Source organism: Chelonia mydas, chromosome 2 (genome assembly GCF_015237465.2).
Source record: "Chelonia mydas isolate rCheMyd1 chromosome 2, rCheMyd1.pri.v2, whole genome shotgun sequence".
In the NCBI taxonomy this organism is placed as follows: domain Eukaryota; kingdom Metazoa; phylum Chordata; order Testudines; family Cheloniidae; genus Chelonia; species Chelonia mydas.
The window spans coordinates 199,362,823-199,388,352 of record NC_057850.1 but is presented as its reverse complement, the minus strand read 5'-3'; the positions used below and the strand labels follow the sequence as shown (position 1 = coordinate 199,388,352).

General features: G+C 40.1%; 1 protein-coding gene across 7 annotated transcripts in view; it reads left to right on the top strand.

The window, feature by feature from the left end:
* Positions 1-25,530, top strand: part of CREB5 (cAMP responsive element binding protein 5) — a 350,247-nt gene that overhangs the window by 49,208 nt on the left and 275,509 nt on the right. For 4 of the 7 annotated variants that reach the window (XM_043541011.1, XM_007053642.4, XM_043541009.1 and 1 more), the window contains exons 2-4: positions 7,279-7,350; positions 10,341-10,434; positions 19,744-19,865. In XM_043541011.1, the coding sequence (XP_043396946.1) occupies positions 7,279-7,350; positions 10,341-10,434; positions 19,744-19,865 (288 nt within the window). Of the gene's footprint in view, positions 1-7,278; positions 7,351-8,119; positions 8,151-10,340; positions 10,435-19,743; positions 19,866-25,530 lie in introns of those variants that run through there. The other 3 variants (XM_043541010.1, XM_037890496.2, XM_037890498.2) reach the window with 3 other exon arrangements.

Below are 25,530 nucleotides of genomic sequence, written 5' to 3'. Positions count from 1 at the left end.
GAACAGTTTATCAGTGCCCCTATTACTTCTTCCTGAACCTTTAACCTCCAATTTTCCTACTTCCTTTGTGATCTATCTCCTATTAGTTAACAAGTAAATGGTCATGTCTTTATAATAATACATCCTTCTTCTGTATATATCTAAAATAATAGGTTACTGCTTATTGTGTGTCCTCACTTGAAATGGCTTCATATTGGTGGTTGGATAATCAAAATACCCATGCTTCTTACAGGCCCTGAGCTCCTGTATCTGGGTTACATAGATGCCATATTTTGTCATGGTTCTGAAATATTCCAAAAACTCAGCGAGGAAAAAGACACAGTGGTGGGAGAAAACCAAAAGTCTAGATAAGTACCCTGAACTTATGTCTGTATTTGGCACTGGTGTGACTGCTGCTGGAATGCTGTGTCTAGTTTTGGTGCCCACAATTCAAGAAGGATGTTGATAAATTGGAGAGGGTTCAGAGAAGAGCAACAAAAATGATTAATGGTTTAGAAAACATGCCTGATAGTGGTAGGCTCAAGGAGCTCAATCTATTTAGTTTAATAAAGAGAAGGTTAAGAGGTGACGTGATTAGTCTATAAATATCTACATGGGGAACAAATATTTAATAATGGACTCTTCAGTCTAGCAGAGAAAGGTGTAACACAATCTAATGGCTGAAAACTGAAGCTAGAGAAATCCAGACTTGAAATAAGGTGTACATTTTTAACAGTGAGAGTAGTTAAGCATTGGAACAGTTTATCAAGGATGGTGGTGGATTCTCCATCACTGACAATTTTAAAATCAAGATTGGAGGTTTTCCTAATAGAGATCACCTAGGAATTATTTAGGGGGACGTTTGATGAAGAATCTAAGTATCTATGAACTTTTGAAGACTGCCACCAGCCCCTGAGACCAATGTTCCCTCTAATTTTTGACAGGCTGCGTGTGCAAAAAAATTCTTCTGTGCAAATTTTTGACAGGCCGTGTGCTCAAAAAGTTTCTTCTGTGCAAATTTTTGTGTGCGCGGTGCTTCGCCATGTGTGCGGGGTTTCGGATCTGTGTGCACATGCACACAGCTTAGAGGGAACAGTGCCTGAAACCCTCCCATACTCAATCACTGCTCATCTAAACATGGCCTAGTTTCCCCCCTGCCTAATATTATCTTCCTGGGTGGGACGAAACATAGCGGCATGCTATCTCTGTTTGCTGTGACTGGAGGCAGCCAGTAGATCTGCTGCTTCCTATAGCATGTTTTTCCTTTTTCTTTGGGGTGGGGGGTGTTACATTCTTCCTCCCCACTCCTCTTTGGAGTTCCCCTGCCTTTGTGCCCTTCCCTGTTTGGGTTTCTCCAGTTCTCTTCTTCATCCTCTAAAGCCACAGCATGGACTAAAACTTGAAGAAATGCTAGAGAGAGTGAGACAACATCTGCTTTTTTTTCATAAGTAGCAGGAACAGTGGCCCCTAGTAGCCAAAAGCATAGGTAGCAGCAAAAATTCTGTTTCTCTTCTATCCCAGTTGACATGGGACAGACAGGTGGACCTGGAACAGACAGGGCAAAAATGCACGACTGCTGTAAAGTGCTGTATGCCCTGCATTATATTTTGTCCAGGATGACAGCAAATGAACTGACTGCACTAAATCTGAAGCATTTAGAAGCCTTTTGTAGTCACAGAAATGGGAATCCTTGCGCACTTCATTTGGAATTCACACTGAAGTATTCAATTGGCCAAACACTTCACAGGTGTCAGTGGCTGAGTGCTATTTGCACACCTTTCCTGCCACACAGAAGATGCATTCTACTGGAGTGGGAGTGTTTTTTTTCCCCCCATATACAAATGTCATATAAATATAATCACAGAAAAACCATGAAAGTACTATTGAGGATTTGAGCCCTTGCAATCTATCACATCAAGATCTACCTGGGGACTCCAGATATAGATTACTTTCCAGCATCCAGAACTGTTTGGGAATGCTTTAATCCTGAAAACAGGGGGTTTCTACTGGAAATGCTGACAGACCCTTCACTGTAGCAGCCCATGTGGCCAGTGCTGTAATAATAAGTCGTGTATGAGGAAAGCGTGATGCACTTGGGCTGAACAGTCTGTGAGAAGGAAAAACACCATACTCCATTTCATTGCAGCGATCCTGAAAATTGGCAGTTGGGTTTATTCGGGCAGGGAGAAATTGGTAACAAAGTTGGTCATTAACCCTGTGCGCACTATATTTCCAAAAATAACAATTTGTAATAGCACTATGAGGATTGGTCACTAGTATTGCCAGCTGGGGCTGTTCTGTCCACTTTAAAACTCTAGATTGTCTGGAGATTGCCTTTTTGTACTGGTGTGGGTTTTTTTCTTTTTCTTTTCAAGGTTTAATCTAATTCCATATTGCATAACCCCCAGCCTCCTCTAGTACTCTGCATTGTGGGCATGACACTGCGAACAATTAGTACCAAATTTAGTGCTTACTATCCTGAGTACTCCCACAGATCTCCATGGCACCCTTGTGCTGTCAATGTGAAATCCCATTGCCATCCATCTATTAGAGTAGTAAGCACTACGCTCATAAATACTTTCAGGATTGGGCCCTATGCTGGGAACAGCAGTCTATATCCACCCTATCCTTCTTCAGCTGCACCAGCATAAAGTCAGTTATAGGGACTGTTTCCATGAGTATAATTACTCGCCTGAGTAAGTGTCTGTAGATTTTGGGCCTTGACCTATCCTCAGTGCAGCACACGATCTATCCTTTTTCATTGTTAATCACAGGGTTGAAAATGTTGCAATGTTCAGTCAGTCTGCGGTTGAAGGCTGAAAAGTCACTTTTAAAATGGTTAAAAAGGTCACACAGCTGCAAATAATAATGGCCCAATGAAAATCAGATTCTGACTGTAGCCCACTTCAAGAATAACACTGAAACAGGAAACAAGCCTGCTTGATGCTTTTAGCAGTTAAAGCAATAAGAATACTGCTGATTTATTTATTTATTCATTTATTTATTTTTAAAGTGAGAGAGAAAAGAGAGTAAACTTTCCTGTTGTGAATTTCTTGAAGTGTTTTTCTAATTGTAGAAGTGATGATGCTAAAGCTCTGTGCAGTCTTATTGAGAAGACTTTTAGTCCAACTTAGAAGAGGATGCTGCTGGGAGGAGCTGAAGTTTTGCTTTATTTTGAGGGTGGTTTCTTTTCTTTTGTTTGTTCTATGTGCTTCAGTTTTATTCATTATTCTAAAACATGTTTGCTAGTGCATAATGTAAAACTTGAAAAACAAAGCAAACCCCCTTTTTGACACACAACTTTGTTTCTCCTATGTATAGCATTGGCAGCTGAAGCCCTTGCATGCTTCTGTCCTTCAATCTTTTCATTTGACTACCTCAGCTTCTCCTAGGCAGAATGATATTTCCAGGGAATGGCAGGCTACAACAATATAGCAGATTTCCTCACATATGTATCCTGCCAATAAGACTCTTTACATAGTCACAATAGGGCAATAAATGCTGACAGATGTTGTTAACATCGCTATTAAAATCCAACCCCCTTTTCAGATACATAATGCATTCAAACCCATGTTAATGATATCAGAACTGATCCTGACATATCAATATCACTTTAAGTGCTCACTTATATTAATAATTCCTGTTTGCAGTTCTGTAGCTGCCATATACTGAGGAATTGATAACAACAGAAGCCTGGAATTCAGACCTAAGTAACTTTTTAACCAATCGTTCTGGATTCATTTGATGTTGATTGTATGAATTAATTTGGTGGTGGTGTGGTTGTCACTTGAAATTCTAAAGAAAATCCACTGTAAATGTAATTTGAGTTTTAAAGGCATTAAAGGTTAATTTAGATGGAGGTGTTAATATGATTTTTATTAGATGCAGCAGCCCTGGGTGGGTTATTTTCTCATGCATGCTGGTGCACCTGCACACATCTGTAAAACAATTGAATTACATTATGTTGTGATGCACATGCATGAACCTTACACTATGAACCATATGCTATAGGTATATGCAGCTGTCACTATTCTGAACTGGGGGATGTGCGACCTACACCCACATCTTGACAAGGACTTCATATAAGTTGTCCAAAGAACAACTGGAAAAAAATACTGGTATTGAGAGGTGTTGTTGTTCTTCAGTTTTAATGATATCACACATGCAGATAACTACTCTGCATAGTGTAATTTGACTCTAGAAGTTTGTGGTACTTGATAGCACATTTTTTTGGGGCAAGGTATGCTGGACAATATTCCACAGAGACAAGGTGGGTGAGGTAATATCTTTTATTGGATTTGTCTCTCTCACCCACGGAAGTTGGTCCAATAAAAGATATTACCTCACCCACCTTGTCTCTCTAATATCCCAGGACCAACACAGCTACAACTACATTTCATATAATATTCTACTGGGCATGTATTTTTTTTCCATACTGAATTATGGATAATTGTAAAAATACGTGTGCAACTGATTAATGAGCATTCTACTTTATAATTTTATTTGTTTTGTAGTAATCTTAAAATTCTCTGTGAAGCGTGATTTGCATAGGAGACTTGCAATTATTTATACATTTATCATAAATAATTAGACAATGAATCTGACATTTTTGAGAGGTGTGGCGAAAAAAGAAAAAGAGCAAATTTTCCTGTGGGATACCTGTCTATATTTAGGTGCCTATATCCATATTTAGGTATCTAAATAATATTTACAATTGTTTAATAATCATCTAAGTGACTAATTATGGATTTAGGTATTTAAGTTTTGGCATCCAGCTTTGAAAAAAATGGCCTTATATCTTACAAAAATAACATTCAATTAGAGAAGGAAATGCAATAAGAATGGGCGGTAGGATTTTTAAACTCACTTGTACACTTGGGATCAAAATTATTTCACTCTGTTTCCTTTTCACTAAGCATCATCCATTTTTCTCCCGTTGAAAGTGCAGTTAGTTGTCTGTTTACCCTGAGGATGGGGGAAAGGGGTAGCTGGAGTGTTTGGTGTTGCTTCAGTTGCAGAAGTAATTGAGATATCAGATAAAGTCTTTCTTTATCCACACATAGTTTTTTCCTGTGAAAAAGTCTTTCTCGAGTTCTATTTAAAAGCACTTTAGAAACAAGGCAACAGTCCAGGGTCAAAGAAAGGTGGAGTTTTAAAATGAATTTACCAGAGCAATTTTTTTTATCAGCCAGTTTTCTCTATTGCTTCATTGCTTTAAGATGGGACAGTACAAAAATCCTCTGACTCCTTCCATCTCTTGGTTATTGGGTCAAATCTAAAGGGCCTGTCTACTCACAAACTGGAACCGACATAACTAAAATTGGTTGCAGTTCACATCTGGCAACTTCAGTTATGTCAGTACAAATCTGTATATGGTCACTATTTCTTATTTCAATTTAATTTAACATTGATTTTAGTTAAATCAAAATAGGGCATTCATAATCTGAAATAGGAATGTCCACACACAGATTTATATCAAAATAACTAAGAGTGTGAATTGCAACCCAGTTTAGTTATTTCTGTTATTTATTTAGTTCCAGTTTGTGTGTAGATGTGTCCTAACTCTGGTCTAAAATGTATTAACTTTTGCTGGCCATTCAGTGAAATAAGTTGCTGATCTCAGCCCAGTTTTAGGGCATAGTTGTCCCCCTCACAAAAAGCAAATGGCACTGATTGTCACCTTTATTGGCAGCCTTGGCAGAGAAGTCAAGGGCTTAATGGAAATGGCGACTGACTCCTCACTCATAGAAATTGTCTGTCTGGGTTAAGGTTAAAGCACACAGACAGGACATCATGGGGAAGCTCATGCTGCTGTCTGGTATGTGATACCTCACCTGGTAAACAGGAAGTATGTCTCCCTGGCAATCAAACCAGCACCTTTTTAGCAGCACAAAATTCATTTAAAAAAAGAAAAAGATGGGATATGTTAGAAATCCAATCATCTGGAATTTTCACTGCTGTAGTAAATATGATAATGGGGAATAAGTGCTTATAGGTACAGGTTAGGGCTGATATTCAAGGTAAGAATGCAAACTGTTTACAGGATATTTACAGTTTTGCAGGATACTCTCAGAACTTCTAAGGAAATAATGCTGCTTTGAAAATTAGCATCTGTACAATTTTGTTGCATCATTATAGATTCCTGTTTATGCTATCATAATGGTAAAGGACACAATCAACTTGAAGTCTGCTCTGTTTTTTCTTAAAAATGGGTTCAAGTAGTTTATGGTTCAACACCTGTCCAGGAGGCCATCTGCCAATTTTGGGGACTTTTATAATCAAATTTTCCTACTTATTAAAATGTCTTTCTTCCCGCTTTGGTTGGGTGAAACACTCACACAAACAGAGAAAATTACTGGCTAAGCAGGGATAGAGTGAACCTGAATACACTCAAAATGCTGTCCAGTGCAAGCAAACTGAAAAAAGTGTTTTGTTCTCTAATGTAGTTAATTTATTACAATCCTAGATATTACTCTAGAAATAGTAGGTTCAAATGAGTGTGTTGATTGGCCACTTAGAGGAAAAAAAGTCTTTATAAAATAATTTAGTCCCAATCAGTCAGAAGCACTACTTGAGTACTGACCCAAATTCAGCTGTAATATTGCACGCTGAGAGTTGCATACTATATGGAGAGGCAAATGTTTATTTCCTCACTTTTTTTTATTGTTCTTTTCTCATTCTCTAACCCAACAGCTCTCTCCCAAGGTCTGGTCCACAGTTAAAATACTGGACTGCACTAGCTTTTGGGGATATTACAGTTCTGCTCTCTGCTAGATTTCAAGTCTGATGATCCTTAGGATCTGGCAGGACTGCATATATAATACTATGTGCTAAATATGTTACCTAAAACAATTCACTACTCACAGTGTAGGCTCTTCAGTTACAAGAATTTCAGTTAGTCTGGTTTAAATGTTGTTCAGTCAGGAACTGAAGGAGGAAAAGTAAAAACCCTTCATTTCAGGATCTTTCTGAGCAGACGTGGTCTTATCTAATAATAACACTGAACATGTGGTTTTTTTCCTAGGCAGGAATTCTGTTGTAACAGCCTAATGGTTTTTTTCTTCCTTCAGAGTAAATATATGCCCAGGAAAGAGCAATAAGAACTTAGACTGTAGGGAGCCTGATGAATATTAGTAAGTTAGGACCCTGAAATTATGATGAATTTTTTCTTGTCAATTTAGGGAGTTTTGAAATTAATTTTTTTAACTTTAAAAATGCTTCTATTTTGCATGTTACCTGAAGTTTAGGGTGCATATATTTATGGGTTCCCTTTTTTCCCCCTCACCTTTTAACATGTAGATTTATGAGGAATCAAAGATGAACTTGGAGCAGGAGAGGCCTTTTGTCTGCAGTGCCCCAGGCTGCTCACAGGTGAGTGGAGTCAGCGGCAATATTAACGGAGTCCTCAGCGCTAGCTCTGGCTTGTATAATGCCTCCTGATATATTAACACACGCCTAATAATGATGTTTTCCAAAACCTTCTCTTTTTCCACAAAGATATTATTAGAGAATAATGAAAGCAAAGAAACAGCTATTCACGTGTGTGTCGCTAAATGTTTTTTCAAGCCTTTCTTGCCCCCCAAATATTTTAAGCAACACTGCACATTCCTTTAATTGTTCAAGTGGTAAACAGCACAGGAAGGGAACGTACTGGCTTAGTATGGTTATAGCTCTTGTAATATTTTCCCTTGTTTCTTACACATTTGTATAAACCAGTAAGTTTTATTTGTGTGCGTATTTATTGCCATTTCCATGGCTAATGCTTATTATCTTATAGGACATCTTCATATTAAATATGCTTCATTTAAAATGCAATTCATAGCCAAATTCTGACCCATGATGTACACATGCGATTCCAGCTGACTTGAATGGCAGCCCTACGTATGCATCTGAGGACATAATCTGGCTCGTAACATTACATGTTTGATCTTTTCCTCATTATAAGTGAATTGACAGGCATTTTACCCACTAAGAACTGAGTTTAGAATTCAGTGTTTTTTCAACACAATTGGTAATTGATAACAACGTCATTAATCCTTAAAGCAATTTAGGAACTTCCATCCCTTGCATTCCCCATACTAGGTTAGTCTAGTGACTAGAGTACACAACTAGGAGTAATAAAATATGGGCTTCCTTTCAGGTGCTATCATAGACCTGCTGTGTGACCTTGGGTAAGTCATTTTACTTCCCCTACCTCAGTTTCCCTGTCTGTAAATGAGGATAATACTGCCCTACTTTGCTGGGGGTGTTGAGTCTTCAGTCCTTAATGTTTGTAAAACCCTTTGTGCTCTTCTGATGCGAGCTATAGAAGTGCAGAGTATGTTATTATTAGAGTTTTAGATGCTGGTAATTTTATCCACAGCTGGAGTAGAAATGTGGAAATCTTGAATTCATGTGTTGGCACGTAACTAACTCCACCATTTAAGTTAATAAGAGTCTTATTAATGACTTCCGTTGATTTTTGGATCAGTCCCTAAATGAGGAGTGTGTGCATTTGTAGTTCTAAGTTTGTGTGTACGCAGCTGAGCCTTCACTAGAAGCCCTACCTCCAAGAGATTAGTTTTAAAATATCTCCAAGCTCTTCAGTAAAATTTAATTTAATCTTTTTAAGTGTCTGGGCCAAGTTCACAGGAAGCATCAGCTGACTGACCTTTCATTGAAATCAATGGAATTGAGCCCACTTATGGCAATGGTCAATTTGGCTTCCACCGCCACTGGACAGTGAAAGAAGAAGGAAATCAAATAGTCTATTTATTGTTTATTTAATGAAAAAAATCTTTTATGTTCACCTTTAAATTATAGTGCATCTTCTGTTTAGTATAAAATATCAGTTGCATACTATAGTATTGCAAACTAGTTAAAAGGTTTAGGGGCTTCCTTCTCCATCAACCAGTTCATCAATTCGAAGAATGAGTTACCATTGTTCTTACAGAAAAGACGCAAGTCTGGATTAAAGCAATGGCTTCTTCCCCCAACCTCACCAGGCCTTCTTTAGGCCCTGCTGATTTGCACACTGAAGACGGAAGCATAGCATTCCATGGTGGAGAATTCATTTCAACAATGTGTTTCTGCTCACAACATTAGCGTGGAGAGTCTTTCCCACATTCCATTTGTTCTCAATGTAAATTTTTAGTGCTTTTACTTCTTCCAGATGAGTAAACACTGAACCAGGATTTCACAGTGAGGAAAAGGACTTAACCCCTCCCCCCCCCGCTTCTTGGAACTTTATATATATATATTTTTTGATATCTGTTTATAACATACCATAGCCACGAGCAGAGGTACTTAGTCTGGGTTGGCACTGAATCATCTCCATTTTACTACTGCCAATTTCTGTCTGTCTTCTAGGGACCTGCTGCTTTAAATGCTGCTCTTTACAAAGCTATCCAGACATATCTTAGCCGCCTTTGCTACTCTTTGACTAGCCCTGTTAAAGCAAAGAATTACCATAACTAGTAGCAAAAATATTAAATTTGTCCAATATGTGCAAAAATGTTTTTCCAGATTCTTTCACTTACATGTTGACCTTGGATTATTTAATCCACAGACTGCCCCAATTTTCTGCTCTCTGCCTAGTAAGGTCATGTCCGCTTGCTCTTTCACTTTTATAAGTTTTTCAGCAGGCACCATTTAGACCACAATGTACCCAGATTTTTTTTATAATTATTAAATGTTTGCTCAAGTTTTGTTTGTTTTATTATTATTATTTAAAGAAACAGTTGACATTTATAATTCTGTTATCAGGATTATAAGTGTAAATACACCCATTAGTATATTGTGTAAGGTTTCTTACAACACATAGTCCTTCCCTCTTGTCCTCTGGGCAAAGAAAAGGAAATTAGTTTAATATATCTTCCTGGTTATAAATACCCAGTAGAAATCAAGTACCACTGTATTGTGGCTGGAATAAATCAGGTCTGATTAGAACCAAGTTGATCTGTTGCAGACATGAATCTTATGGAAACAAAAAAGCACGATACCTGTGCACCTTTGGGTAGGGGAAGGCTGGCTGTTTTGATTATCTTTTTTTATTTTCTTAAGCACGGATAAGCTGGCGGCATGGGTAACCAATCTGAATTTTGCTACTGGGGTGTATTTTGGGTATATGACTAGATAGGTCATCTGCATTTTAACCCTTTTACTTGGGTGTTGTCCAAGAGATCACTACAGCAAATTTGCTCTCACACATAGAGTACAAAGATAGTTCTTACTTATGCTTACTTGCATTTTAGAATTGTTTTTGGCTGTTCCTGTGTCATTTGGATGGCTGGATGAATTTTTTTTTTAAATCCTGTCCATTGCCAAAAATTTATTAGAGAACTAAATACTTCTTTCTTCCTCTCTCTGTGTTTGCCTGACAGCGTTTTCCAACAGAGGATCATCTGATGATTCACAGGCACAAACACGAAATGACTTTGAAGTTTCCTTCAATAAAAACAGATAACATATTATCAGGTAAGAAGACATGGAATGTAAGAGACAAGCGAGGTACCTATTTTGATGTTGATATTGTGACTCCTGCTGGAAGGCTATTGCCAAAATATCCCCAAGAGGTTAATTTCAAAAGTATTCCAATCAAATAACAAGTAGAGATGGAACAAAATATGTGGTACACCTCTGGACAAGCTGGTAACTGGTATTTGTTTGACTTGTTTGAGGATTGGTATGAGAGAGAGAGGGAGCGCGAGAGAGAGCTTGTTGAACCTTAGCCACATTGGTTTTGCCTATATTATATACCAGGTCAATGGGCTAAAAGGCTGGTCCAGTGCTGCCTCCATTTATAAACATTCTAGTGAAATATACACGCTTAGGAGTGGCTTTACAGAAGTCTGCAACAAAAAGGTTACTGAAGTACATCTGTGAAGTTCCTCCAGGAGTCACTATTTTAATTTATGACAAGCTCACCTCAGCACCTGCTTTATGCCACTTATAATAGTCACCTTTTAAAGACACTGACGTACTTCAATAGCTATAAATCAGCCAGTTGAAAAAAGCTAAAACAGTAACAATAGCTAAAGTGCCCCTTGAGATAAAAACATTACTAGGTACAGGATTATCCTCACATTCCCGTAGTCTTGAGCTGGTTCTGAAGTTTTCACACGGGGGTGTGTATGTCCATGACCATACATACACTGGTGGCTTGCTAGCGTTGCATGTTGATTGTAGTTTCTGCTTCCTTCCCATTTGCTTCCCCCTTTGTCATTTTTATAGGGTATATTTTGAAGACATTAAGCATATTCCTAAGAGTATATCCATAGAATCTTTAAAAACTTTGTTTTTTTACCATTTTAAGATTCCAAAATGTAAATATAAAAATAAAATGTGCTAAATGATGATGCCCAGTTAGGGTTTATACACTTTATTTGACATATTAACTACTCATGGAGACAGATTTTCTAAAGTGGGCTCCTTCTAAGTAAGTTGTACTCAGTTGTGCTAAAAGTTGTGCTAAAAACAGTAGCACATCTGTTGCCTGCATAAATTCCATCCAACTATGTTCGTTGTAGGTGCATCAATGCGACAATTGAATGGATATGCAACAGTCTCAGACTTTTTTTTTTTTGTGTGGATAAAATTCAGGAATCCCCATTTTAAACTGTAACTCAGAGTTATGTGTGCACTTAAGAAAACTTCAAAAAACAAACAAGCACAAAAAATCCCTAGTAGTGGAAGAGGACTTTGGAAACAATGGTGGGGCAAGTTTCTAAAGTGTTCTTCACATATTCTCCTTACATATTTTCTGTAGTGTAAATTATTTATCTACTAGTCTACTCCACTGGATTTTTCACAGTGAATCCATAAAAAATTATTTAGCAGAGGTACTTCTGTAATCATGCTGCACTGAGGAGTAAAAGTGTTCACAGGTCCTCATACGCTCATTTCTACTGCTGTGATGAAGTGGTCTGGAGCTTGTCCATTGGACTGTATTAGGGGAGCCATGGCAAAGATGGGTCAAGGACTTGCTATATGTTTTTCCTTACAGTTATGCTTGTTTTAGTCATCAGTATTATGTTTCTTTGGTTTTGCACTTACAGGAAGATGCATGTTTCAAAAGGAGGGGGCAAACAATTTTAAGAGATTAGCTTTAGGCCAGCCAATTCATATTGATCATAATTTTTAGGGCATCACTTCCTCATTCTCAGTGGGTGAACTAAGTGCTGTAACCAGGTGCCTTGCCAAAATGCCACAGGTGTGCACCATATGAGTAGGTGAAAATGTATTTGTAAGAGGTAGAATGACATAATGCATTTATCCCAAGATGCTCCTGTGAGTTACTAATAATTTTCAAGATATTTAACCCAATTAAAAGACTATTAAGAAAAGCAAACGTTGACCTGGGCCTTTGAGCATGAGCTAGATGGTGAGCACTCTGCTACAATGTTGATAGGTGCAGTGTAAGAATCCAAGCAGATGGTGATTATACATATACATTGTGGGACATATATAAATGAACTAGGATCTTTGTCAGAGGTAATTTGTTCTCTTTCTCATACCACTCAGCTTATATATTTCAGTACATCTCCATCTGTATTAGAAATAGTCAGCAACTGCTTGCAAACATTTCATTTGGGTATACATGATTTTTTTGTTTTTGTTTTGTTTTTTAAAATCATGCCTTTGGTACTTAACAATTCAAGGTTGACAGATGCCAAAATTAAATGTTGTCTTCCCCTCCCCTGGAAAATAACATTTAGGGTAAAAATTTCAAGTCAGGACAGGCAAAAATGCACAACACACTGAAAAGCAAGACGTACAAAAATGCCTATCCGCTTGCTGTGCCCATAGAATTAGAGCAAGGTGAGAAACTGTTTTCTCATCCCACAAAAGTTTTCGAAATTTTGAAAAACTTTCCTGTCTTAAAGGGTGAGGAAAAGTTGAAACCTTGAACATTTTTTTGTGAACCAAAATTCTGAAAAAATTTCAGTGCAGGTCAATTGAAACATTGCGTGTTGATAATTTCAAAATGTTTTGTTTGGATTTTGACTTTATTTTTTTAAAACTAAGATTAGCTTAAATTTCTAAACAACAAGTCTTTGCAAACTGGAAAACTGGAATTTTTCATTGACAATTTCAAGACTTTTTTTCAAAAATTTTTGAGTTGAAAAATTTGTCGAAACTGACCCTTTCCTATGAAAAGTTTGTTTCAACAAATTTGCATTTTCTAAAAAAAAAAAAGAAAAACGTTTTTTAAAATTCTCTTTTTGCAGGTGGTGGTGTCCTTTGGCAGTGGAACTGCTTGAAGTCCACTGTACTGGTGTGTGTACACTCCCAGTGCAATGCAGAGTTCAGCTTTGTGAGAGCTGCCTGTATGGCAACTGGGGAAGGCTGGAGTGAGAGGAAGGGCTAGAAGAACTTCCAACGTACACATTCCCTGGTCTTTACCTCCTTTCTCCAGCCAACTTAGAAGGTACACACTAGGGCCATAGACTCGGCTCCAGCCATCAGGAGTAGCCTGAGTGGAGTGGCTCTATTACTACTCAAGAGCCTTTGGAGCATGATTCCTCCACTCGTTTCCTTGGGCTGATCTCTGAGGGAAGATACATGGCAGACTACTGGGGACTAGATTTGCATCCAGACCAGTAACTGTGTGCAAAAGGCCCATGGTTATCCACCTTACATGTGGAAGTACAGAGCTTTATGAGCCCAATGGACATGTGATCATACTTGAGGGACTTGCTCTTGTGTGTTAAAAAATGTCCTGGTATTGGTGAAAAAGGGAGAGTGTAGGGATGTGCGCACACAAAGAGAGCAATATGCATATGTGTGTGTTATCCCAACCAAGAGATCATCTGGGTATTTCTGTGGGCAAGTCACCCTGCCTATAAGTTAAGAGGGTTTTTATAAAATCCTTTTTGCAATCCTCATTTCAGAAGGGCTGATAGTTTTCCCACTCTTTGGGAGACACTGAGAAGCAGTTGTTTCATCACACAGCAAAACCCCGGGGGAAATTTAAATTCCTTAAAGTTAAAGACGTTTTATACTTGGATTTCATAAAGAAAAATGAAATGATATATGAGAGGAGGAGACAGGCTTTCCCTTTAGACATTTGTCTTGTCTTCCCTTTTTTTTGGCAAAGTTGTTCCTGTCATCAATACCCTTCAAAGAATTGAGGCTGCAATTGCCCTATAGCAAAGCCAGGTGTAGTATTTTCAATGCTAGCCAGGAGTTAGACTTTTCCACTGTCTCCCAATATGACATATACAAAGTCCTTACAAAAGAGCAATCTTTTAATATTGAATCTTTTATTTATATATTGGCTCCCTCCAATATATATTTTTTTTAAAAAAAAAAGACAGCAAAAATGAGCTGTTCAGGAATTTTTCAACAAAACATTTTTTTGTCGGAAAATGCAGATTCTGTTTTGAATAAATTTTCTCAGGTCTAGGACGATTTTAGCCTGTGTGATGGGCAGCCCCTCACGTTTCAGTACTAGTCCTATTACTCTGACTTTGTTATCATTTCGTGAAAGTAAAACATGGGTAAATATATAACTTTAGTGCTGCTCCACAGCTGAACAAGCCAAATTCCAGTTATTAATGCACAGCAGACTAAACAATTTTTTAGAAAGATGAAGCATCAAGTTACAGCCTTTGGCTTTGTGCTGTCCAATATCTACATTATGGATGAATAACATTTGCAATAGTTTAGTGGTCAATATAAACTTTAAAAAGCTGGAGTTCTGTAAAAAAACATTTTTTTTGTGGTCATCATTTGGTTTTGCATTTTGTTTCCGAATGAGCATCATGCTGTAATATTTCCATTCATGTCTTGCTAGATGAAATCCTAGGAGCCAGTTCTGGGGTTGCAAAACACATTCAGGTAGACAATTCAAATAAATGCTCAGTAGAGCAAGCTAACAATGCATTTCCTCCTAGCACTGGGCTTACTGGGGCTGCTGTTTCAAAGGCAGTCCATTCAGGTTGATCCTCTTTTTGGGGGGGGGCACAGCTCTGGCAGTTTCAAAACATAGTGAATACATAATAGATTTTTTTTTTACTTTGGTTAAGACCTCAGATTTCCTATTACTTCACACCATATATTTTAAATAAGTCTAGAGAATCCAAGGGCCAAATTTTCAAGTGCTATGTGCACACAGTTGTAGCAAAGTTTTCAAAAGAATTTCAAAAGAATTCAGCTCCCATTTATGAAATCAAAGAAGGGCCACATTTTCAAAAGTGGTCAGCACCCAACTCTCGTTCAATGTACTGAATTCTACTTTAATTTTTTTTTTTAAAGTCCGGCTATTTAATTTGGTTCTGAAATGGGAGCTGAGTTTTTGAAAATCAGCCCAAAAAAGTGGGTATTGAGCTCTCTTGAAAATCTGTCTGATCGTGTACAATAGGTTGACTCATAATCTTTGCTCGATTAGACAGCTGGACCTTGCCTTTGGTTGTATTATCCTCAAATTTGAGGTTTATATTTTACTTAAAATTGATGTCACTCTTAGCCTTTCTGGCAGGAACTATGTGACTTTTGAACACCAGGTAAGACTTCCTAAGTATTCTTCTCATCCTGTGTCTAAATTTGATTACCTTTAAGTCCAAGAGCTAGATTGTGAACATTCACCAAAGCAGCCATGAGGTCAGTGGGACTACATTTGTGAGTAACTGCTTGTCAGTGTAAGGGTTTCACAGCCTAGTTCTTAGGTAACCCCCTTCTCATGCACAATTTCTGTGGACCTCTGCCCTGCTGGCTTCTGCTGGTTACAGAAGTACCACAGTGTTCTGGGGAAGTCTGTTCTTGAGGTATATCTGGTTTAACTGACACCCAGGAGGACTATGAATCTTTGTGAAAAATCTTGATCTCATGAGGTTGCCAGCCTGGTTTCTAGACCACAAAATTCCATACAAGAGCAGGTCCTCAGCTGGCATAGATTGTCATAGACCTATTGAAGCCAGTGGGCTCATGACAGTTTATATCAGCTGAGGAACTGCCCCCAATAATTGGATAATTATTCAAAACATCTTCCAGAGGGGCAGACTCTGTCACCCATACTCACACCGAGTAATACCTTTCTCCATTTATTGCGCTGGGGCTACTATTGGAGTAGATGTACCACTCAACCTGTGTAAGGATGGCAGAATCTGGCCTTCACTTTTTTGAGATTACTGGTACTTCATCACTACTGATCACTTCTATGCTTTTGACATGATGCAATACTTTGTCTCAGTCTCTTATTCTCCAAATAGATGCTGATGATCCATCCTTAGAGGTTTTTAAGGCCCGGCTTGACAAAGCCCTGGCTGGGATGATTTAGTTGGTGTTGGTTCTGCTTTGAGCAGGGGGTTGGACTAGATGACCTCCTTCCAACCCTGATATTCTATGATTCTTTGATGCCGCTCTTACTCAGTGTCTACTTGCTGTATTCAGCTGGGTGTGCCTTCAAAATGCTTTGCTGTCAATGCTGAAACCCCTGGCCTAATGAAACAGATTGAAATAATGCCTAACTTCTTGACCAGTAATGTACCTTAATGAAACATGCCCAGATCTTAGCTGTACCCATTCTCTTCAGCCTCCTTTTTCTAGGTTCAGGTATAGGTAGCTTTGTAAAAGAGGGCAATTAGTATTTTTGTCTGTTTGTTTATTTTAATTTTATTTCTGTATTTATTTATTGCTATTAGCCTGAGTCTGTCACTGTGTGACAGAGGCCGACCTGTAAACCCACGTTAATTCTAGATTATGGCTATTTATGAGATTTGCCAAAAAACATGATTAACTTATTTCTGAAACCCTGCTTTCTGGTGCTGATTTGATTGTAATGAAACCTACTTTATCTAATATGAATATATCCTGGAATAAACTAAGAAAACATTTTATATATTTACTACAGATTCTAAATCAAATATCTCCTTTATGTTGAGGAAGGTTTGGCATTCCTCAGCTTGTGTTACATAACAAAGTAAATTGCCTTTTTCAGTAATTAAAGTTATTGTTCATCCTTTTGGATATAAAACCTGTTCCTCCTGCCTTTTAGAGCGCTTCCAGGAGGAGTGCCAGATTCATGCTTGTGTAACTCCACTGAGTTCAGTGTGGTTCCACTAATACTTTGGTTTGATCCTGAAGCATTGGGTGTCCTCAACTCCCATTGATGTCAGCAGCTCAGAGTGACCATATTTCCCAAAGGGAAAATGGGACACCACATGGGGCTAGTCTGAAGGCCCCCCCACATCCTTGCGTGGGCCCTGCTCCCCATCCCTGCGTGGGGCTGGTGTCACTGCTCGTTCAAGCCCTGCCTGTGCCCCTGTGCGGAGCTGGCATCTCAGCACCACATCCCCTGCATGTTTCTCCGCACCCCACTTTTTTGGCAAAAGTAGGCATTTTTCCTGTTTGCTCTTGCCAACTGATTGAGTTGGCAAGGGCAAAAGGAAATGCTCACTTTTGCCAAAAAAAGTTGGGGTGGCCGGGACAGTGCTTATAAAAGGGAATGTCCCAGCCAAAATGGGATGTATGGTCACCCTAAACTGTCTCCTTATACCAAGATTTCAAAGACGATGCTTTGAGAGTGTCATGTTCCTGACTCTGGTGGTTGTTAGATAATAATAATAATAGTAGCTATCAGTGAAAACTAATATATGCACACACATTCACAAAGACTGTTTTTCTTTCCTTTTTCATGTGTATGTTGATTTTTTTTAGCATAGAAGCTAAAACTGTATTAAGGTCTGAATCTTGGCCCATTGCGTGCTGGTCGGATTAGTGAGAGTGACACTTGTTTTCATCCTTTATGGGCTGAATTTTAAACAATATGGGAGTTGACAATGACCAAGTATGGTAGCAGGTTACTGTATGAATGTGGGTCAAAACATACAAAGGAAATAAGTAGTAGTTTGAGCTGGATTGGGAATCATGCAGGGAGGGAAAAAGGGATTTTTTTTTGCTATTTGGATTTAACAAATATGAATTTCCCCCTAGTTGTTTATCCCCTTTCGAGTTTGAATGGATGGTACCAGTGATATTTACTGATTTGCCACGTCTGTAGATAGACCTGGTATTTTATAAACCATGCCAATTTTCTGTTAATATGGTACTGTAGTTATAGTGTCATTTATCTTATGAGGAAGCAGACAGACAGGTTAAAGATCTGCCCCAGACCACAGACGGAGGTTGTGTCAGAGCTGACTTAGAATTGGGAGTTCTTGGTTCCCAGTTTTGCACTCAGCAAACTAGACTATCCCTTGCTGCTAAGGATTATTCTAGATCAGAGGTTCTCAAACTGAGGAATAAAGAAAAGGAGTACTTGTGGCACCTTAGAGACTAACAGATTTATTTGAACATAAGCTTTCGTGAGCTACAGCTCACTTCATTGCTGCATCTGATGAAGTGAGCTGTAGCTCACGAAAGCTTATGCTCAAATAAATTTGTTAGTCTCTAATGTGCTACAAGTACTCCTTTTCTTTTTGCGAATACAGACTAACATGGCTGCTACTCTGAAAACTGAGGAATGTAATCTTGGAGGGTGGGGTGAGAAGCTGCTGGCAACAGTGCTGACTTCAGAGCTGGGTGCCCGGCCAGCAGCCGCCACTTTCCAGCCACCCGGCTCTGAAGGCAGAGTAAAGAGTAGCGGCTGGTGGCCGGGTGCCCAGCCCTGGAGGCAGCACGGCCACCAGCAGCAGTGCAGAAGTACGGATGGTATGGTATGGTATTGCCTGTGTACTTAAATGGCTCTGTTTGAATCAATGTATTACTGTTTTTTAATGTTTAGTGAGAGTTGCATTTTTTTATCGGTATATGTACTTGCATGGAAGGAGAGGGGTGTGTAAACTACTAGAGACACAAAGAAGGGGAGACCGCTGCTCTAGATGAATCGGAAACCTGTGGTCAGTGCTGTCACTGGAGGTGAAGCTTCCAGGACGCTTTACAGTTGCTTATCGAAAAAAAAAATGCTCAGGATCTTGAAAAGAAGCCTGAAGGCTTTTTCCATTCTGCTTACTTTCTTGAGCCCCTTCTGGGTGTAACATTAAAGAGAAACCAGTCCCTCTCTTAATTATTCTGGCGAGGGATGGGGGAGAACGGCTTCAGGAGTTGGGAATATTTAAATTAATTTGATCATAAATCTTTCAGCATTTTAAATGAATAACAAGAAATGTTGACACTTTCTCCATGTTTTCTTGGTGTGGTCAATGTCTCAAAAATCTTTTCATAATGTTTCTGGTATGATTTCAACCTCTCCCTCAAAAAAATAAATCTGGAAACAACTTACTCAATAGTACTTCTCTGCGTTACTGCAGCTTTACTGTGTGTTCCACAGGACAAAAATATTCATGCTTGAGCCAATTTTCAGATAGTTCAGGCACAGAATTGCATAGCTAATCTGTGCACTCACTCCCTGCAGCGAAACACACACATTGAGTCTGCATGGACGCACGTCTAATGAACTATTGCACACTGTTATTGGAGCTTTATGCACAAATTCAATGGTGATTTGTGCAAATTAGGGCTACACATTTGTCCATCTATACTGTCAGGGAATCTGGCCCTTAAAATATTTCTTAAATCTAACTGACTGACAGCTGCTACAAATAAAGTGCTGCACGCTTTGTAAAACACTCTTGGCCAAACTCTAGCCCTGCACCTCTCATACCATGTCAAAACTCAGTGGCTTTATTTTGTTTTTAATTCTGGGAGATTGCTGGGGGAGGGAAAGGAGCAGGTAGATATTTGTGCATCTGCTGGGAAAGAGATGTTCTCTCAAAACGTGTATTCTACTTATCCTTGTTTTACTGCAAAACATCCATTGTAGATCCTTTTGATATCTGTTCTCAGACCAGACTCCTACACCAACCCGATTCCTGAAGAACTGTGAGGAAGTGGGCCTCTTCAATGATATTGACTGTTCCTTAGAACACGAGTTTAGAAAGGCACAAGAAGAAGAGAACAATAAAAGGGTATGTTTTAGTGCAATGGACTCTTTCCCTCTTCCAACCCCCTAAGTGTTTATGGATGTTGTGTGAAAGCAGGTAGACCTCCATTACCTGGTAGACCCTTTTTTGGTTGGAAACTAGGTGGCACTATAGATTGTGACATGTTTTCTAACCATTGTAATCATTGATAAAAATGTATAACCAAGCTTAAATTTCCCGAAGTGTCTTAGCCATACTTAAGTAAACCTATGCGAACCACATGCCTCTTGAGGGAGAGACTTGGTAAAATCGAATGTTCTGACAAATAGGATTTCACACTTGATTCCTTTCACTTGCTAAAAGATGTTTTGGGGGGATGTGGGGAGGAAGTGAAGAATGGAATCAGCATAGAAACACCTCTGATCTGATTTCAGCTCTTGTTAAGTATCCCCCCATGTGACCTCTAGATTTAGTTTTCATCACTACTAATTTTATCTGATATAGATTGTATTTTCAGTAAAATATTCAAACTTAAGGGGGGGGAAATCTTACTAATAGGGCAATGATTCTCAAACTTTAGCAACCCAAGGACCCCCATTTTGATTTAAAAATTTTTGGGGACCCCCAGCTCAGCCCTAGGCCCCACCCCCACTCCATCCCGTCCCCCAAGGACCCACCCTCGCCCCACCTCTTCCCACCCCCTGCTCACTCCATCCCTGCTCCCTCCTTCGCTCGCTCCCCCCCACCCTCACTTACTTTCACCAGGCTGGGATAGGGGGTTGGGATGCACGGTGCGGGCTCTGGGAGGGAGTTTGGGTGCAGGAGGGGGTAAGGGGTGCACATTCTGGGAGGAAGTTTTGGTGTGGGCTCTGGGCTGGGTGCAGGGTGTGGGCTCTGAGAGGGAGTTTGACTGCAGGCAGGGGTGAGGGGTGTGGGCTCTAGGAGGGAGTTTGGGTGCTGGAGGGGGGTGAAGTCTCGTTCTGGGAGGGAGTTTGGGTGTGGGAGGGGGTTGGGGTGTAGGCTCTGGGAGGGAGTTTGGCAGGCTCTGGCTGGGGTGCAGGCTCTGGCTGGGCTCCGGCCAGCGGCTCCCAAAAGCAACCGGCATATCTCTCTGGCAGTGGCTCCTAGGCAGGGAGGCCAGGGGGTCTCTGTGCGCTGCCACTGCCCATAGGCACCATCCCCACAACTCCCATTGGCCGCAGTTCCCGGCCAGTGTTAGCTGCGGAGTCCTGGGACCCTTGGTCCAAGCCCTGGGCTGGCAAGATTTGTGTGTAGACCTGCCTTAGCTCCACTGCACAGCCGGACTTTTAGCACCTAAAATCTCCTTGTTTGGCTTCAGTAGCCTCTGGGAGATAGGGCGGGAGGGAAGGGGTTGATCAGTTGGGCCTCTGGACACCCTGGAGTACCCTCGGGGACCCCCGGGGTCTGCGGACCCCAGTTCGATAAACGCTGTTATAGGATACAGGTAGAGAGAAACTGCAGTTCATTAGATCATGTATCCCATTTCCAAACATGGACCTGGTACATAAAGTTAGGAGCATCTACGTCACTTTACAGTGGGCTAAGTATGCTAACTCAGCCTGACCTAACATCCTCGCATTTGGGCTATCATGAAGCGCGGTTATAATTTAAAGGTGATTATAATGAGTTGCTAAAACTTACAAATAAGCACCCAACCTTTTGTTTGCTTCCGTGAACTGAAACATATCTAACCAAAGGGAGGCTTCCATCCTCCTCCTCCTCCTCCTCCTGTGGGATCACCCAGTTGATCCATAGCTTCCCTCTACCTTTTTGCAACTCTCAGAAATACCTCTCCTTAATTTTCCTTTGGGCCCTAATTACCTCTCAGCAATCCTCACTACTTCCCCCTTAATCTATCACTTGGCAAATAGGATCCCCTCTTATTGAACTTCTTGTTACAGGGCCCAGCTTCTTGTTACAGAGATGATGATCTGTATCTGTTAGTCTAATTTAGGTCTTAAATAACACTTGAGGCTAAAATAAGAGAGGAGGAAGGGAAACAGCTCCCTCTTCACCGCTAAAACCAGCAGGAGGCTCACCCATACCCCCTAACCCTTGGCTTGGGTAAGCAACAGTTCCCCCTAGTGCCCCTGCCTCTTTAGGTAGGGTAGCGAGTGCTCCTAATTCAGATTTGGTCCACATTAGCCACCGTGTGGCGTCGATCGTGCTGGGCCTTGGCTGCTGCTGAATTCAGACTGCACAGACTTGGGGACTGTGCATGCCGAAGTGCACCTTCAAGCTTATGAAATCTTAAGCAAGCAGCATTCAAGGCCTTGCAGAAGTATCTCTGAGGTACTATAGAAAAACTTGTAGAGGACGAGAGCTATGGGGGTTCTTTGAAGGGGACCGCGGCCTATTGCTGGGCTGTGAAGAGGAAGATGAGATGTGTTCAAGGTCACGGGAAAGGATTTCAAGGGGTTATTTGGGAATGGTTTGGAGGAGGGAAAGAGGCTGGGGTTAGATATTGGAGAGGGAGGAAGGGAACCCTAGCTATGCTGAGAGCAGGAAGGGGCATGCTCCAAACATGAAAGTGTCTGGGTTCTGGTTAGGGAATGGGAAAATATTCCAGCTAGTTCAGCCATTATAGACTCCCATATAGGATCACTTATAAAACAGCCATATAAAGAGAGTAAGTGTGTCTAATCTTAGATTGATTAGTGCTAGGATTAGTGCTAGTATGCAGAAAGTTGGCAGAGATGGCAAATAAGGACATTTGTGTGTGTTAATATTTCTACACAGATTATCAGTGCTGAAGAAGATTCCAGTGCAGCACCTACAGTGTGGTATTTATCTTGCAGGAATAAGAGATGAGCAGCAATCTCATGATCTTGAGCCCTGTGAAGTTAACCACAAATGATACAGTATGATGTTGCAGGGTCAGTTTCAGCTAACTGGGGTAGTTGCACAATCTGATTAAAACCTAGACTAGGGCATCATGTTACTTGATAATTGCCGGTTGTTTGAGGTCCTCTGGAGGTCTTATTCTGCCCTCCTTCTGTCAGCCACTGGAGCTGCCATGAGCCATCTCCAGGGAGCAAAATGTGTGTTTTTCAAAAGAAAAGCAAAAGTCACAGAGGCAAGTTAACGTGTAACATTTGTTCTGTGTTTCCAATTAGCCTGCTACACATTCGTTCCTACATTACCAACTGCCTGTAAGATATTAATCTGAAGCTGGCCCCAGTAGGGCCATACGCAAATGCAATAGACAAAGAATAGAAAGGAACGTGACTCCTTCACATGTAATACACATGAAGTGCTCTTAATAGTCCCACTCCGAAGTGCAAATGTAGCTTTCTGCCGTCTTCTGCAGTGATGGTAAGTAGGTGTAATGTGAGCAGCCCGGAGATGTTATGCATTACTGAGAAAAGGCTTCCAAAATATTTTTGATTAGGAGAGTCTTTTACATCAGACTATGAAAAAAATGTGTGTTTATTTTAGTTTATTTCACTGTGGCTAAAGAGAAAACAGCATGACACAGAGATTCTATGAGAAAGAAGACAATTTTTTTTTAACTTGCAAGTTTCCTTATTGGAAAACTTCAAGGCTACAGTCCAGTAAATTATTTTCTTTTTAAAACATGAGACCATGTGGAATCCACAGAGTCATAGAAATGTAGGGCTGAAAGGGACTTTGAGAAGTCATCTAGTCCAGCCTGCTCTGCTGAGGCATTACACCTAAGCCATTCCTGACAGGTGTTCATCTAATCTTTTGTTAAATACAGGCAGTCCTCGACTTTACGACGTTCGACTTACGACAAATGGCACTTACGACGCTTCTACATTGACACCCTGATTTGACTTACAACTATAGGTTTCAAGTTTACGACGCTTGGACCTGCAATGGAGTAGATTGCAGTTCCGAGTTCCGACATTACGACTTATGATGCAATTGTAAGGAACCAATTGTGTCGTAAATCCGAGGACTGCTGTATGTTCAATGACAACGATTCCACAACCTCCCTCGGAAGCCTATTCCGGGGCTGACTTATCTTTATAGTTAGAAAGATTTTCCTAATATCTAACCTTGCTGCAGATTAAGTCCCTTACTACTTATCCTACCTTCTGTGCACATGTAGAACAATTGATCAACATCCTCTTTATAACAGCCCTTACATATCTGAAGACTGTTATCAGGCCTCTCCCCCTGCCACGCCCCCCTCCCCCGGTGTTCTTTTCTCAAGACTAAACTTTAAACTTTCCTCGTAGGTCAGATTCTCTATACCTTTTATCATTTTTGCTGTTCTCACATCCTTCGTAGAGGGTGGTGTGAAGAACTGGATGCAGTATTCCAGCTGCAGCCTCACTAGTGCCAAGTAGAGTGGGAGAATTACCTCTTGTGCCTTACTTATGACACTCCTGTTAATACACCCAAGAATGATATTAGCCTTTTTTGCAACTGCATCACATTCTTGACTCATATTCAATTGGTGCTCCACTATAACCCCCAGATCCTTTTCAGCAGAACTACTGCCTAGCCAGATATTCCCCCATTTTGTAGTTGTGCATTTGATTTTTCCTTCCCAAGTGAAGTATTTTGCACTTGTCTTTATTGAATTTAGTGTTGTTGATTTCAGACCAATTCTCCAATTTGACAAGGTTGGTTTTGAATTCTAATTCCATCCTCCAAAATGCTAGCAGCTCCTCCCAGCTTGAGGTAATCCGCAAATATTATACGGATACTTTCCACTCCATTACTCAAATCATTAACGAAAATATTGACTAGTACCAGACCAGGACAGATCTTTGTGGGACCTCACTAGATATATCCTCCTCCCCTTCCAGTCTGACGGCAAACCATTGGTAACTACTCTATGAGTACAGTCTTTCAACCAGTCTTTCACCCACCTTATAATAATTTCATCTCTAGACCACATTTCCCTAATTTGCTTATGAGAATGTCATTTGGGACTGTGTCAAAAGCCTTACTAAAATCAAGATATATCATGTTGACAACTCTACCCTTCCCCCCATCCAGTAGGCCAATAACTCTGTTAAAGAAGGAAAGTAGACTGGTTTGGCATGACTTGTTTTTGACAAATCCATATTGGCTATTCCTTATAACCCTGTTATCCTCTGGATGCTTACAAACTGATTGTTCAATAATTTGTTCCAGTATCTTTTCAGGTATGGAAGTTAGGCTGACTGGTCTACAGTTCCCTGAGTCCTCTTTGTTCCCCTTTTAAAAGATAGATACTATCTTTGCCCTTCTCCAGTCCTCTGGTACATTAACCGTCCTCCATGAGTTCTCAAAGATCATTGCTTCAGCTAGTTCCTTACATATCCTAGCATGACTTTCATCAGGCTCTACTGATTTGAATGCATGTAACTTATCTAAATATTCTTTAACCTGTGCTTTCCCTATTTTGCATTTCTTTCCCCTTGTTATTACTATTAATTTTGTTGAGGATCTGGTTGCAATTTTCCGTTTTAGTGAAGACTGAAGCAAAATACGCATTAAACACCTCTGCTTTCTTATGCCATCCTTAGTAGCTTTCCTTCCCCGCTAAAGGGAAGATCTACACTTTTCTTCATCTTTCTCTTACTCCTAATGTATTTATAGAATCTCTTCTTATTGCCTCTTATGTCCTTTGCGAGGTGTAACTCATTTTGTGCCTTAGCCTTTCTCATTGTGTCCCTACCTACTTGTGCTATTCTTTTGAACCTCCTTAGATTTTGTCCATGTTTCCATG